Raw genomic sequence first — 16,727 nt, 5'->3', positions numbered from 1 at the left:
CTTCCGAGAACACTTGAAAACTTGCCATAAAAACATCTCCAGACCAAGCCTCCAGCTTACTTCCGTGCTTCCACTGATATTTTCTAGTGCAGTGCTGAGTCTGCAGCTGCTGTGGCTAGTGAGCTGTTGACCTGCGCTTGCCAGTGTGGCTGCTGGAAGAGGACTCCCTCTGAGAGTATTTGGCCTGATGCCTTTTCTTTGGTCTTCTGGCAGCTCTCGGAAGGGAAGATGATGGAAAGGAGGAAGAAGATTGCCCTGGAGCTGTCAGAGCTTGTCGTCTATTGCCGGCCTGTCCCCTTTGATGAAGAGAGTAAGCACAAGGTCCTGGGATGAAGTGCCAGGCTCCATGTGTGTTACAAGCATCCCTAAATGTACCATACCTGTCCTGACTGTGACCGTCACAGATGGGCCAGCCCTGCTGAGTTTTAAGTCCAGTTTGGCTTTTGTATAACAGGGACCCAATATAAGCACAACTCCCAAGACCTCAGTCCCCAGAAAATGGACATCTCCCACATGTGGCTCCTGGGGACAGCTTTCAGCTACTTGTCCTAGGACTGTGGCCTAGAAGCAAAGCAGCTGCTGGAGGGATTGGACCTGGGCATCCACATTGAGTGGAGGTTGGCAAAGCCACCTGGGGAGGGGGTGGGGGGAGAGGAGGTACCTAGATGCCCTTGATAGGGATGGTGACCCTGACAATTTCATCCATCTTCCCCCAGCATGCTGCTCCTGGGCGGTCCTGAGAGGGAGCAGATGGAGGGTACTGCAGGCCTGGATAGAAATGCACAGAAACACTTCCAAAACTAGGTCAATGTTAGTATGGGATGGGAAGGAGGCGATGGCTGCGATGGAATGATTATGGTCACAGGTGGTGCAAGTGCAGGTCAAGAAGCACCAGGAGCAGGCCTTAGAGAAGTGCAGACGCCCAGCTTAAGCATGGCTTGGACTTGGATTTGGAGACCACTTTTCTGTCCTAGACTGCTGGGATATTTGGCACAGGCCTCTCCACTGTGTGACTAGCGGAGTTCCCTGGCAGCCCGGGAGGGGGTTGAAAGCTCTGGTGGTTTCTTGCTTCCTTCAATTACCTGGACGTGGGAAGGGCTCACCCAGCTTCAGTCAGGAAAGATGGAGCTCCTGTGTAAGCAGCTGTCCCTTTCTCCCTCCAGAGATTGGCACAGAAAGGGCCTGTTACAGGGACATGTCCTCCTTCCCCGAGACCAAGGCAGAGAAGTACGTCAACAAGATCAAAGGCAAGAAGTTCCTACAGTACAATCGACTGCAGCTCTCCCGCATCTACCCCAAGGGCCAGCGCCTTGACTCCTCCAACTATGACCCCTTGCCCATGTGGATATGCGGCAGTCAGTTGGTGGCACTCAACTTCCAGACCCCAGGTGAGAGCTGCTTCTATCAGTGAGATGAGGGTGGCATGGCTTTATCCCCAGCACCAGGAGTTGCCTGTAGTTGCTGTCTGGTCAGCAAACTGTTGTGAATCCCATGGCTCTGTCTTATCTAGGGAGCACAGAATACATGTTCAGGGAACATCCCCCTCTATGGTAGCACTGCAGCCCTTTGTTCCCTTCCAGGTGCCATATAACTGGGGAGACGCCCATCTGGTTCCTGGGGAGATGGAATGATATACGGGTTGTGGAGCAATAACAGGGAGTGGAAGCCTGTGTATATTTATGGGGGAGGGATTCTACAGGAGGAGATTCCTGGCAGCAAGTGAGAAATGCCCAATCTGAACAGCTTAAGATGCATCAAGCCATGGAAGGGAAGTCAGATAGCCCTCTGGCTTGGGACACCAGAAACATGAACCAGACACTGTGCCCTGAAGGGAAGGAGCCTGCTATGGTGAAGTATCAACTGCTCCTATAACTCCCTCCCATCTCCAGCTTCTCTGATGTGAACAGGCGGTGGACACAGCACTTGCTGTCCTAGGAGTTTAGCCCAGCTTAGAAATACAGCTCAAGTCACTCTGGAGCGTGGGGCTGGCAGAGGATTTGTAAGACGTTGGAGCCCTTACGTTTCCTCCTTTTCCCAGACAAGCCCATGCAGATGAACCAGGCTCTGTTCATGTCCAGTGGCCAGTGTGGGTACGTGTTGCAGCCACCTAACATGAGGGACGATCTCTTCGACCCCTTTGACAAGAGCACACTGCGTGGGGTGGAGCTGATCTCAGTCTCCATTGAGGTTAGTGCTGGCTTGCTCTCTGGCTACTGCTTGCTTACCTGTTCTCCTTGCAAAGACTGGCTGTCCCTCTCTGCATACCTGGGTGCTGCCATCCCCTCCCTATCTTGTCTCCATACAGCCCTGCTGCTGGATGACTGAGGTCTTTTTGGGTGGCGAGAGAAGGGATGGATGCATTTGACACTTTTAATCCTCCCAGTTGTCACTGGTAGTGGTATTCTAATGTGACATTCTTAGGGAATGAGCCTTTTAGCTTGGCCTTGCAGGGCTCTGTGTGGGATGCTGACCTGCAGCCACAGCCCCCCACCCCAAAGAGGTATTGGCCTTTGTTTATAAAGTAACCCTATGGTGCTGTGAGTTAAGCATCTGGTATGAATGGGAATTTCTAGCAGATCAGACCCTGTAAAGTGCATCTAGGATGGAGTTAGTGCTGAATTACCCAGAGTGCCCTGGATGGAAAAAGTTACAAAAGCAGGAAAGTACAGTGATGCTGTATACTCTTCCCAGCAGTGTATGAGCCACCCCAGAGCTGGCTGTTTTCATGTACTGGGAATCCCCCTGGCTGGACAAAAAAATCCTGCCATGCCGATTATATGTAGCTAGTCTTGGAAGACTCTTTCTGTTCAGCCTACGCTCCCAGCTTGCAGTCCTAGAGCTGGGCTGGGTGGCAGTGAGTTAAGCAGGAGTCTGCCATGCCTGGTCTGCCTACTCTTTGCCTTGCACCATAATGCTGTGCACTGCTTAAGCCCTGGGCCAGCTGCACAGCAAATGTGCTCTGCCTTGAGCCACTTGAGGAAGCGGTTTGCCTGGGGTCAGCAGAGTCTGTACAGGGCGCGGTGTGTTTGGATGAAGAGGGCAATGTAACTGTGACATCCTTGCCACAAAGCGCTGGAAAGTGTGTTCACAGGAGACCAACAGGGTTCCTGTCAGAAGTTAGGAAAAGCAGCTTTCATTCAGGCAGGACAAGGTGCTAAGAGAGAGCACTGTCCTCCCAGAGGCCAGCTGGGAGATTGTACCTTGGTCTTTCTTGACGAGCCTTTTTCCTAGCCCTGCCCCTGACTGCACAGTTTGGATCTGGGCATTGGCCTTTTTGAGCCACAGGGCAACCCAGGTACGTTATGGTGCTCCAAGTAATGGAAAGAACCTGCTTTTGAGAGAGGACAGGAGAAATGACCCTGACTGCAGTGGGAGGGGTGGAGGAGAAAAATGACCCTGTGGAAACTTCTGTTGCCAGAAGGTGGTGCTCTCAAGCCTCGGATTTGTCTTTCCTCAGCTGATCCTTGTGAAATAGAGCGAGAAGAGTTGGGGTTGTATTGCTAGTGTGATCCTGGCTCCCAGAGCTGGTGAGAGAGAAGGAAACAAAATGCACAGTCTTTTCACTAAAAAAGTTCTTTCACCAGAGGCTTGTTAGCATGGATTTAGAAACACAACAATCCCTCGCTCCAGGCCTGCAAAAATGAGATATGTAGTGGAAATGCATAAAGAACCAGACAGGTCAGTGCTCCCAAATTAGACCTTCGCAAGTCGCCCAAGCGCACCTGTCTTCCCCAGCGCTCCTGAGTGCCCCTCCTATACACTGGCACCCTGTGAGAATCTGGGAAAATAGGCTGGCTTTGCAGCTTGTTTTGAAGGTCATTAAATCTGATCTGTATGAGATCAGGGGGCGAAGAACAAAGCTTAGCTGATCTTTGAGGGGGAAACATCAGCTTCACAGCCAACAGGGAATCCAGGGACTTGGAGCCAAATCCCAGCTGCCTTCCATAAACTGTTGCAGTAACCTGCCTGCATGGTTCTAGCAGCCAGGGTGCAAGTTTGGCTCCGTTCAAGTGAATGGAAGTTTCTCCGCATGGTTTTGTTGGGATAGGACTTCACCTCTCCTCTAGCACAGTGAACTCTTCTGCCAGCACAGTGATTTTTCCTTTCTCCTTTCCCTTGCTATTTATTCCTCTCTAGGTCCTTGGCGCACGACATCTTCCCAAAAACGGGCGGGGGATTGTTTGCCCCTTTGTGGAGATCGAGGTGTCTGGAGCGGAGTATGACAATGTGAAACAGAAGACTGAGATTGTGGGTGAGTAACTTTAGCATGCTGGACCAAGGGGAGACGGGTTCACTTGTGATACCAGCAAATACTAAACTAAGTGGGGGATCATATGTTAGCTAGACCCCGATAATCTGACTGCCACCAAGGCACAGTGGCAGATTTTTTAACTTGGTATCAAGAGGCATCTGGATTCTGCTCCCTCTTCTGCCATGGGCTTGGAGTGTAAAGCGAAGCAAATCACTTACACGCTCTGTATCTCGGCTTCCCCCTTCTGTAAGTGAAGAGCTTGTAATGTCCCTCTCCCTGACCAAGTGGGCTGTGCAGATGAATGGATTATCTCATCAAAATCCTCATCCTTGTTGCTAGTCTGTGTCTTTATTTACATGTCCTTTCAGAGTAGTGTGGGTTATTTTTCAATTTTGGATGGACTGTTTCTTGAATACCTGAAGTTTTCTGCTAGAGTCTAAAAAGGAAGCTGGGGTACAGTGTGCGTCTACAGACAGTCTTATTCAGACCTGGCTCTTGGCAACACCAAGAAACGAGACAATGGGTGGTCAAGGGGGGAATAAGTCATTGTGAGGATTTTGGGTTTGCTTTATTTCTACGTCTTCAGCGGTTCACAAAGTGACAACAGCTGAAGCAACCAACTTTTGTCTTTGTCAATGGTGTAGTTTTAGGCAGGAGCCCCCGTCCCAGAGTAGGACTAGACAAATACAGAATAAAAAACTCCAAGTGTATGGACAATTGTTGTTAGATTTGAATGTGCCAAAGGGCTTAAGATTTTCAGAGGGGGGACCAGCATCCCACTATGACTTAGTCCTTTCAGTACAAAGCATGGGCCAAACTCCTACCACTTATTTTGAGAAAAGAAGCAGGGAGGAGCAGTAGGGAAGGCTCCTGCTGCTGCAGCAACCTGAATGTTGGGCTAGGTTCTGACTGATTGACTCTTTCTAAATAGCGGATAATGGCCTGAACCCAGTCTGGACCCAGAAGCTGTTCAACTTCCAGATCAGCAACCCTGAATTTGCCTTCCTGCGCTTTGTAGTGTATGAGGAGGACATGTTCAGCGATGAGAACTTCTTGGCTCAGGCTACTTTCCTAGTGAAAGGCCTGAAGACAGGTAAAGCTCTTGAAGCATGTACTTTCATGAGATGGGCCTTTTCTGTGTCGCACTGAGTGGAGCAGGGAGCATGGGAACATCGCAGAACACCGGGCTTGCCAAACTGGTGCCAGAAACACTCATCTTTCCTGTTGTTTATCAGGCCCTAGAGACATTCTGGAAACATGTGGTGGTTCTCGCCCCAAGTCCATCCTCTTGCCATCCTAATGAATGGAGAACCCTGTTCCTGGTGTGTTTTGCTGTAGCATCCAAGCTCTCCCACATCGCTGGGATTCTGCCTGTATGCAGCTTGCAACCTACAGACTAAACCTTTCTCTCATTGCATTCCAGACACAGAACCAGGCATGCTCCACTCCCCTTATAAATAGTGAGCCCTTCAATCTTTTGGGTGCTTAAATGATTACTTGATTTCTGGGGGAGGAGAGGACAGTGCATGGCTTCAGCTTAACACTGAGCTCATGGTTTGTTGCAACAAGCCTGGCTTATTATTATTTGTTGCAACAAGCCCTCATAACTGGGTTGGATCACGGTCCCTTCTTCCTTTAAGAAAATCTATAAAATTCATTTCTGTGCAACAGAGCATCCGTCTTGGCATCATGTACACAGATGTTGTTCCAGCTTCTCTGCCCAGGGAGGATGGAGGTTGAGGTGCTGGCTCAAGGAGGCATGTTTCAGGGCTGATGTATGTGTGAACTATATAGGATGGCCCCTGTAGACTTGGAGCTCCACCTGCATAGTGCATTGCCCCTCACTAGCTGGTCCCTGATTTGTGCTTCCTTTAGTCACAGTCATGGTCTCTTTGTACCAGGGTACAGAGCTGTGCCTCTGAAGAATAACTACAGCGAGAGCCTGGAGCTAGCCTCTCTACTTGTTAAAATAGAGATTTTCCCTGGCAAGGTAAGATTTTTAAAGTTAACACACACTACAACCCAGTAGAGCTGAGAGAGTCATGTGGACTAGCCAGCCCTTGAAATCTCAGTTTGCCTATGGATTCAGATTGTAATTCACTGGTAGGGTGATGAGGAAACCAGTGTGATTTCATGTTTGCAGTCATTTGACCTTGGCCACATTTCCTCTGATCAGATCTCACATCTAAGCAAGGCTTAGTCTGGTCAGTACTTTCGGTGCGACCTGCATGGACCAGCTGGGTGCCCCAAGAAGCTGGGTGGATATTCCTGTAGGTAGCACTCCTGGCTCGAGTCGGCACCACTCTAGGACCTAGTGGTGATTTTAGAGGCCTGCAAACAGCCATCTGTACTCTGCTCAGCTTTTTAGCCAGTCCTTCAGTTCATAGAGCTCCTTACTTTAAACTAAACCTGCCCTCTGACTAGCTGTGGTTCTAGCTTCTACTTCCATGGGTGACTTTCTAGACCAGTTTCTTCAGGAGCGAGGATGGCCAGGCAGCTCCATTAAGCTGGTTTATGTAAAATTTTCCCTAAAGCCAGATGTAACTGATAGCTCTCAGGAAGAGTTGGAGAGATTCAGTACACAACTGCATGTGAGATTCAGTACACAACTGCATGTGCATTAGCACCCCAAGACAGTCCATTGTAGCACAGAAGCACAAAAAGTAGCTGTACAAAATGCTGACCCTACTTGTATGCGTTAGAAAGTTGAAGCACTCCTTTCTACTCGTTTCTGATTCAAGCAGGAGAATGGCGAAATTAACCCCTTTGGTGCTTCAGTGCTTCGGGAACGATCAGGAGACTCTTCAAGCCAGCTCTTGGCACAGCGTGCCCGGGAAGGGTCTTTTGATTCCCGTTACCAACAGCCATTTGATGACTTCCGGGTGTCACAGGAGCAGCTGACGGACCATTTTGACAGCCGGGACCGAAGGTACCATGCATGGAGTTATGGCATGAAGCTTGCTCATTCTGCCCTAACCTCATGAACTCGGTAGCAAAAAGACTTGTCTCTTGTAATGTGACCAGACGTGACCTGCTACCCCAGCATTGTAATTGCATGGTTTCCATTTTGTAGCTGCCAGTTCTCCTAATAGCCTCTGTCAGTGTCTGACTATAAGTGCCCTCACCTCAGTCGCTCTTCTTGAAAGCCAGCAAGAGGCCTGGGAGAGTGGGTGAGGTTTGCAGCAGCAGGGCTAAGGCCCCTGCGAGCCTGCCATTCGGAGGGAGGTACTGTGTCAAAGGGGTGAGGCCCTCGCACTAAAGCAGCCCGTGCTCACTGCCCTGATACTTCAAGAACACGTGAGCCCTCTTCCCCCCAGGACTTTTCCATGCACCTTGCTAATGAGCAAGCATGCAGACTAAGACATCCCTAGTAGGAGGAACCCGGTGGCCACCACTTCTCCCACTCCCTGGACTTAGACCTGAGTCGCATCCCAGTGGAAAGCTTTGACAGCCATTTTGCACTGTTCCTGCTGGCTGCCCAGCCAGCTACCCCAGCGTGGGTTAGGAGCTGTGTACGATTGCCTGTGAGGGTCCCAGCAACAGACTTCATCTCAACCCCTCCCCGCTTCCCCCCGCAGGGTACTGCGAAGAACCAGGGTGAATGGGGATAACCGGCTCTAGCCCAACTTCGCCTGCCGAAAAGCACCTCCAGTGCTTGTGATTATCACGGAACGCTGTGAACTGGTTTCTATGGAAACGGCACTGCTTTGGCCTACTTTCAGGCAGCTTTTCCAGTTTCTCTGCTGAAGTGTGTTCAAGTGGAGAAATAAAAAACAAAACAAAAAACACCCACCCACCAACCTTCCACCACCAGGCTCTTAATGAAATGTATTACTGTGTATAGCCTGTCAGCCACCAAGGTGGGAGACGCAACTGTCTGCAGTCAAACCCTCCCTCCCCCCAACCCCCTTTGACCTCCTTTTTAAGTGAGAAATCCCGATCCCAGGTCTGCTCAGAAGAGCGGCTGCAGGGAGCCGTTTACAGGATCAACTCGTAAGCGTTTTCCACTACCTTCGTGACCAGCCTGCGGGGGGGGGGTGCATGTCAGTCTTGTTGGCAATGCATCAAAGTACCTGTATAGCCAACTGCCTTCTGGGTACCGTAGTAAAACTCAAAGTTTACAAGGCTTTGAAAATGACAATAAAAGTGTCAGTATTAAGCGTGTAACCACGTCTCAGCTTTCTGGAGCCTTGCCCTCGTGGTGGGGCTCTGCCGTTTCTCAAGAGCGCAGCCCTGGTTTTGGGCTGGCCACAGCTTGCACTCCACTCCAGCACCTTGCCTGTGTGAGAGGTTTGGACAAGGATTGAAGTGCTGTGGATTTTTTTCTTTTGTATCTGAAACTGCTTGTAAAGGGTATAGAAAGAGCAGGAAGTGAATGCCACTAAGAGCCACTGCTTAAAAGTTCTCCTGAGCTGAATTCAGTTGTGGTGGCAGTGAGTGCAGCTTCCTCGAGGTTTGCTCTGGTTCCTTCTACTCCTGCAGCTATAAAAGGCTGATGAAACTGAGGTAGCTGTTCTTTAAGTGTTAGCAGCTTTGTAAACGTCACTTTGGCTGCTAGCTTTTCCAGCTGAATAAGACCGGTTGCTAACATTGGTTTTGGGGGGCAGTAGTCGCAAGGTAACAAATAGATGAGGCCCAAGACTTTATACCTCCTCACTCAAGGAGGCTGTGAAGATACTGGGCCAGCTTTTGCGTGAAGTGCACTGACCAATCCTTCTGCAAACAAGTAGAGCTATGGGATAGATGATTTGGTGTCATCTTCCTCTAGAAATAACCCATTTTTCAGGCACCAGCTAGGTGTCCAAAAAGCAACCCTTTTATCCAGTGGGGTAGAAAGAACAAAATCATCTGTTCCAAGGCCTGTAGCATAAGCTCCATTGCATTGCCTGCTCTTAGCTGGTATTACCTGGGATTATGTTTGCAGTAGGAGAAGATGATCTATAGCTATATCTTGAGCCAGCTTAGAAAGAGAGAGGCTTGCTTCAGGGAAGACAGAGTAGCATCATAGGCTACCAAGATCAATTCTGCTGGGCGTCCCTGCATATTATTTTTTTGCTACATCTTCACTCCAACCAAAGCATTTTTATTCTACCATGCTACAGTCAGTTTTACTGAAGTGAAGGCCTTCTCAGGGTCTGTCTACACTATAGTCTACAGACCACTTTTCAGTTGTTGTGGGTTAGGTGTGGCACCATCTAAAGGCCTCACTGCAAAACACAAACCTCTAAGTTTGTCTTGTGCAAATGGGGCTAATTGGGAGGGTACTGAGGCACTATCTATCTTATACTAGTGTAAGTGGTTCCACGGTAGAGACTATACTAAACAGGCTGAGAACTTGGAAAAGAACAATCTCCTCAGAAGTAAAACCCCTGCTTCTCTAAATTTTCATGGAATTACTATTAAGCAGAGTTAACTCAGAAAACCTGTTTTCTTGTTCAAGATTCCTACTTCTTATTTGAATAATCAATAGGTAACAGTAACGTTAAAGTGAACACTATTAGCTTAGGCTTGATTGTTTAGAAAATTTGACTCCTTGGCAAAAACACTCCTTAGACACCTAGAAGGGCCTTTGAGGAAGTTGCATCTTGCAAATTGAGCAGCAGGGCAGAATTCCCTCCAGCAACTTGTTTTCCAGTAATGAAAGGGTATGCAGGAGCTGAGCCGCCCTTGAGCATGACACACTGATGCTTCCCAGGAGGTCATCACTTCCGTTTAAATCTATGCAAGATGGCCCAGTTGGGTCTAGCTAAATTGCTGTTGGGCTCTAGGCACTGCCAATTTGTATTTGCATGCTCCAGTAGGTACGCTGCACTCCAGGCCAGAGCCTGTTCCACTGTGGGGGTGGTAAAGTCTGAACTCAAGACCACAAGGACACTGTTGTGTACAACAACTCAAGACACCGGTTAGAATTTAGATGTACAAATCTGGGCGATTCAGCTGACTCTTCCCCACAGCAGCCATAACGCACAGCTCCGACACGGGTTAAGAGGGTATCCTATGCAGTAACACACTAAAGCTTTCGAATCAATTTGTTGCTGAAATGGAAGTGTCTGGGTTGCTCACTTAATTGGTAATATTTACCAACACGCCTGGTGGCTTAAGCTGATTGGAAGTAAGGAACGTATTTGGGAATTGCGACTGGTGCAGCTGCTCTTTATCATGAAGTGGCAGTTGTGGAATATGCGTAGATAAGTGCAGTTCCCATCCCTCTCCCATACTCTCTGAAAGCTGGATTTAGTTAGATTCAGCCACATAATCTCTCTGGTTTTGACGTAATGAGCGGCAGAAACCTTTGGCCCCTTTTAAAAAAGGATGTGAACAACAGTAACCTGTGAAGAGGGCTGTGTTGGATCAGCATACCATGCTATGCCATTACTCAGTCTCACCCAGAGAGCTGTGAGAACCCAGTGTTGGCATTCAAGCCAGCTCTCCACCATTTTCAGCTTTGCACCCTGGACTCCCTTCCTCTCCCTTTGAGCTTTCAGTATTGGTATGTACCCCATGGGAGTTGTAGGAGGTAGTTTTGCCCAAAAACCGTTCCAGCCAAATCCCATCCGACTCCAAAAGGACTGCCTGCCCTCAGGACTTACCTCTGAGATGCCTGGTTCCTTCTTCAAGACCTCATTTGACCCCATGCTGTGAAATGTGAGCAGCACCTTGCATCGTGAGAAACAGTTGTAATGAAGAGATGCTGTGGAGCAGCTATGGCAAAGCACAAAATAAATGGATTTAGCACTTTTAATACTAATCTCATATGATACAAAAACCACTCATGAGGCTTCTGTGAATATTTTATGCTCTTTATTTAGGAACAACCAAAAAGGTCTCATCTCATTTCACCAAACTGTACAAGCAAGCTCTTTTCCCTCTTCCCTCCCTCCCCCCTACCTCACATCCACATATACAAAAGTATGGGAAACTTGCAGTTCACTTCTCAGAAGTGGCATCATTGCTATAGGGTGCTCTGCCCTCTGAATAAGAGCAGGTAAAGTCTATAGTAGGTGCAAGCTACCCTAGCCCACAATCACAGGCAGCTTAGTTTTAAAACCTTTACCAAAAGTAAAAACTATCTCCTTCTTACACAGTTGCTGAGTTGACCCTCTAAATTGTGGTCTTTAAAAAAAAAATCCAAAATGGAACCCCCATAATGCAGTACAAGGACAATTGCAAAAGAACCTTACTCTGTCCTTAGCCATAAGGCTATGGTTATGAAAGGTCCCACTGCAGCTACAATTACATTTTCCTTTGGATAGATCCAGGCAGAATTCCATGTCATTCAATACCAGCATCGTTTCTAATCAGAGAACCATTAGGTTGACTCTGTGGGCTGATGAGAAACAAGGCGATCAACACATTGTTCCCAAAGTCTTAGTGCAGTGTTTACCTATGTGGGGAGAGTAAGGTTTCAGTGTACCCAGAGCAACAAAAATTGGCAGGTGGGGGCAGCAGAAAGTGCAATTTTATCAACACCTGCTTCCTATCCCACCTCTCATTGGCACCAGTATACAAGATACTGGTAATGCCATCCATTGACCAGTCCAGGGAAAAGCTTGCTTAATGCCTTCAAATGAATGATGAAGTTAAGCAAAACTCATTTCTTTATTGAAATGAGTAATGAGGCTAAGAGAAGCCACTGCATCAAGCAGTAAAAAAAGTCTTTCCAATCTGGTGGTGTTGCCTAATAATATGCATGTTTTTTTCATCAATTAAAAAAGTAAAAAAGGCTGTTTATGTCCACACTTAGAGGTCAGTTCAACAGGGTTCCTTCTCTCCAAATGGATTGAAAAAAAATTATACACACAGGCTTAACAGTGTCACTTTAAAAGTGCGAAGACTAATAAATAGTATGTGAAGGTACAGAATCATTAACATGCTCCAGTTTGTACCCGAGTACTGAAAGTCTTACCATTGTGGTTCTGAACTCCCCGTCCCCTTGAAATGTCATTGTCTGTTGAGGTTGTGTGAGCTGACAGCTCCCATTTTGATTTGAGAACAGAAAATGGGGGGAGAAAACAATCCAATCATAGAAAGAAAACCACTGCTCTGTATGAAAAAATGGAAACTAGCTTACTGTCTCCCTGTCTTCCTAACCTTACCAGGAAAGGCCTACCACAAATAGCAAACAACACCAGCTGATGTTTCGTGCCAGTGTCCCTTTTAGGATTCATGTACTTCTATTTGAACTACAGCTGCCACTGGGTTGTACCTTTGTTTTGTCGAGGGCAGTGTGTCTGGGTGAATGGCATTTGTGGCCACCAGAGGAGGGACTGACAAATAAGCTTTAAAACAACTGAACCTGCATTAAAAGCGGATCTGAGGAAGCTGCAGGGCTGTATCCATTCCCCTTGCTGCATTTGGGACACAGCATAATCTAGGGGCCACAGCTCTAACCTGAGTCAGCAGAAGCTGTGAACCTTCGAAGTCAGGCACTAGATGTAGAGCTTTCCCTTCCTAGGCATTGTGTCAATACGCCATGAGTTATCCCGCTATCCACCGCTTGTTTTCTTCCATGACATGCCAACCCCAAGTATTATACCAAAAAACAAGGGGCCTTCAACCCTGGTTCAGGGTCTAGTTAGAAATGCAGGTCAAGCCCTTCAGACTGTGCTTTAGTAGCCTATAAATGCACAGCTCCTCTCAGCTGAAGCATCAGTTCAGTTATCCTTATTCAGGGTCATTTCTGATGCAAGTCAGGGTGCTTTAGTGCTATAGCACCATGTCTGCTTAAGTTTAATTGCACTTCACTGTTGCTCGGTGCCATAAACACTGTCCTCAGTCCTCTTCCAGCAGGCGATGGGGCAGTGCTGAGCAGCTGCTCATCTTGAGGCTCTTCCTGTAACTGCAGAAGCAGCCACAAGAGGCCAGAGGAAAGCTGTGCCTTGGGCTGCTATCTCCAGTCTCATGTGAATGGGTTCAAGTGACAGGGACCCAATTCAGGAGTGTCTTTCTATTTCATAATCAAATAGCAGGGTGTGATGTTTTTAAACCCAGTTCCTCATTAGGCTGGACACTGTAACTTGTGTTTTAACTCTTTGATAGGCACGTGGCAGCTAATGAATAGTCTGCAGAGGTCAGTTTCTTCTCTGTGTTAACCATTAACTAAAATACTGTCCCAGTGACTACCAACTCTTCCCCCCCAAAACTGGAGACTGGAACCAGGAACTAAGCTGAGAAGCAAGGTAAATAAATAAATAAAGCATAAAAATATATATTCTATTAAAATGTCCAAGGTGGTAGCCAAAAAATTAAAAACAGAGCCTCCTTTAGAAGTCTACTGGGTCACTGGTTTACTAACCAACAAAGCAACCCTATTTTTAATCGGGAGAGTGTGTGTGCGTACAGTAGCACTGACCTGGATTTCACATTTCTAAACAATTTGGTTTCTGGCTAAGTTTTATGGGTCACTGCTTTTAATAACCAGCAAACCAATGTTCTTCTTAGTCACTAGAGTCTAAGACAGTGATTCTTCAACAAGGGTGCCTTGAGATCCTTTTCAGGGATATCACAGGGTGGCAAGAAATGCTAGTTAGGTGTGCAGATGTGATTCACAAGATAGCCCACAACAGGTCAAAACATTTTAAAACACTCTGGCTTTCTATTTGAAATCTCTGGGTCTTTCTCAGTTCTTTGCAGAATTGTTCTATTTTGGTTTTTTGTATTAAAAAAGTGATAAGAGCTGGCATTTTCTGAGGGGGGCCTTTGAGTCTAAAAGGGTTGAGCACCATTGGTCTAAAAAGTCTTATGCAAGTGGTGTTCTGATGTGGATTTTGGGTTCCTAACCAGTTTTTCTGCCTTTAAACCACCTCACATAAAAAAGTCTAGTGTTAGCAAGAGGGAAAGCAATAACAGAAAACATAGGTTAGATAGCAGTTTTTACTGCTTGAATGACTATAGGCTCATGTATAGCAGCCCGCACTGAAAATAGTTTTAAAATTCCCTTCTTGCCACGTACTGGCTACAACTCTCCTCCCTCCCCACCCAGTTCTTAATTCAGGTCAAAGACAGTCATCTGTGATTAGAGGATGACAAATGTTAATGTTGTCTCTGTGAACCTGTGGAGACACTTCCTGTGACACCAAAAGTGCTGCTACCGGGACTGTCAAACCACTTCACAGAGATTAAAGGCACGTTCACAAGAAGTTGTTTTCAGTTTTGGATGCACACGCCTTTCTGATGTCTTGTAGCAAAGCCTGTGTGTTTTGGTACTAGCACCTGCTTCCCTTCAATTTATCATAAGACGTTGTTAAGTGATGAATGGATTGCAGTAACTCCCCCTTCCTTAGATCAAACCCTCCTGAAAATAACAAGCCATCTACAATGGTATAGATAGGACAGGAATCTGGGTCAAAAAATTATAGCTCAGACCTGTTCTCTCTCCCCTTCGCTGTGGCCTGGGCCATGCGACTCCATTCACCAGCATTTCTGCACAGAGGGAGAGCTGCCTACATGGCATCATATTTTAAAATTCTTCCAAAATGAAGGAAATAAACTGCCTGCCAAATTTTGTGAATACATGGACACAAATTAAAATTGGGCACCATTAAACCCTCAAGGCTGATTTGTGTATGTGCATGTGTGTATGCACCATGAATATTCCCAATAGCCTTTTACTTTGGTTTTCTGGGGAAGTGGCTGAACAAAATCCAATTGAAAAACATTCAGCTACTGCATGGAAAAAAAAAAGAATAGCGGGTTGACTGAGGATAGCTCTTCCAATTAGCCATAAGCCCTTTTCAGTAGACACAGACACACACACATAGTCACCTCGAAAGGGCAAACTACATTTCCGATATAGTTACATAGCAGTTAGTAAAAATGTATGTTTTCAATGCACGTCTTATGCCATAAGGAATCAGTGGCATAGCTGAACTGTATATATGCGTATTGAAATAAACCTGCATGTACATAGACACTAGAGAGTATAACTACTTACCTGCATTTGTTCTCTGAAGGTTATGCTGTACTCATATCCATACACTTGGGTCACAGGACTCCAGCAATAGCATCAAGAGTCATCTTTACCTCTAGAAGACTCTAAAGTCCTTTTCACTGAAGTTTCGGGGTGTACAAGATGGCAGTTGCAAGGACAACTTAAGGCTCTCACCATTTTTGTAAAATAGACACCTTAGCTTTTCAGAACCAGAATATAGTGGGCCAGAATGCCACATGTATGTTAAGATAACACTAATTAGAGGCTGGTTATAGTTGCTGGTATGCCTCTAACAAAGGATTAGTGTGATCTAAACAGTTGCAATAATGTCTTGAAATAAGGAGGAATGCAGAAAACTAGCAGCATGGCTTTCTTAATTGACACAGACTGGTCTAACAGTACTTGATGGCTAATGGGAGGACCTACCAGTTCCATAGTGAATAAGGCCTTTTAAATGAACGGAAGAATACCTGAAGGGAGGAGAACTTAAGGTAGAAATTAGGCACTATCTTTGGAAGAGGTTTTTAACACTGCCCCCCTCCCCCAGACTGATTTTGTAAGCTTAGGTCCTTTATAGGCCTGCAAGTCCCTCATTGAATAAATGTCTCCCACTACCAAAAATAAAATCCTTCCTCAGTAAGAGCTTTCACAAAATGAACACCCCCCCAAAAAAAAAAATTTGGCTTGGTTAGCTTAGAAAAAGGAGATAGGTTTGTTTATAACATGACACTGGAGGTAACATGAAGGAGGACAGAACTATTCAAGACATAAAAAGACAATGTTGGCTCAGGAACAAGTTGAGATTAAACTGGCCATGAATAAGTTTCAGTTGGAAAGAAAAAGACTGCTCACTGTCAGAGCACTGACATTCACAACAGCTTTCTACTGGGAGCCAGCAAAGAAACTAACTACCTTTAAGATGGAGTTTGACTGTTTAAGAAAGGAATCATAGGACATGAAGGCCTCTGGTGGCATGGGTCGGGCCTCTGCTACACTCTGATTAGGAAAAAATACAATAAAATATTAAAAACTGAAGCAGCTGTTTTAAAACTGTATCAGCCCAAGACAGTGCAGGCAGAGGCATATTAAAAAGATACAAGATCAAGTAGACATCTAACATGCCAGAAAACTAAAAGCTACAGGCCCATCAGCCTGACCTCTATCCCCAGGAAGGTCTTAGAAAAGATTATCAAAGACCATTCTTAACAGACTGGCCGATGGCAACATCCTGAGGGATAGCCAGCATGGGTTTGTTGCAAGTAGGTCTCACTTGACGAATCTCATTTTCTTTTATGACCAGGTGACCTATCACCTGGATAAGGGAGAGGAGATGTCGCATATCCTGACTTTAAAAAAGCCTTCAATCTGGTATCCTGTGATCACCTCTTAGCAAAACTGGCCAAGTGCAGCCTCGGGTCCACCACGATCCGCTGGCTGGGAAATTGGCTCCGCGGTAGGACCCAGAGGGTGGTGGTTGATGGAAGTCAATCGTTGTGGTACGCTGTGACCAGTGGGGTCCCTCAAAGCTCTGTCCTTGGACCTATA

General features: G+C 46.6%; 1 protein-coding gene across 2 annotated transcripts in view; it reads left to right on the top strand.

Moving 5' to 3' along the window:
* The window catches only part of PLCG1 (phospholipase C gamma 1), a 79,262-nt gene extending 70,843 nt beyond the window's left edge, over nucleotides 1–8,419 (top strand). The window contains exons 25-32 of one of the 2 annotated variants that reach the window (XM_019539643.1): nucleotides 214–310; nucleotides 1,164–1,388; nucleotides 2,039–2,187; nucleotides 4,138–4,252; nucleotides 5,184–5,345; nucleotides 6,154–6,242; nucleotides 6,997–7,181; nucleotides 7,831–8,419. In XM_019539643.1, the coding sequence (XP_019395188.1) occupies nucleotides 214–310; nucleotides 1,164–1,388; nucleotides 2,039–2,187; nucleotides 4,138–4,252; nucleotides 5,184–5,345; nucleotides 6,154–6,242; nucleotides 6,997–7,181; nucleotides 7,831–7,873 (1,065 nt within the window). In that variant the 3' untranslated portion in view covers nucleotides 7,874–8,419. Of the gene's footprint in view, nucleotides 1–213; nucleotides 311–1,163; nucleotides 1,389–2,038; nucleotides 2,188–4,137; nucleotides 4,253–5,183; nucleotides 5,346–6,153; nucleotides 6,243–6,993; nucleotides 7,182–7,830 lie in introns of both variants that reach the window. The other variant, XM_019539642.1, reaches the window with a different exon arrangement.
* Nucleotides 8,420–16,727: the final 8,308 nt, after the last annotated feature.

Source organism: Crocodylus porosus, unplaced genomic scaffold (genome assembly GCF_001723895.1).
Source record: "Crocodylus porosus isolate Cpor-Errol unplaced genomic scaffold, CroPor_comp1, whole genome shotgun sequence".
In the NCBI taxonomy this organism is placed as follows: domain Eukaryota; kingdom Metazoa; phylum Chordata; order Crocodylia; family Crocodylidae; genus Crocodylus; species Crocodylus porosus.
The sequence above is the reverse complement of the archived record's forward strand: the minus strand, read 5'-3'. Positions and strand labels throughout refer to the sequence as shown.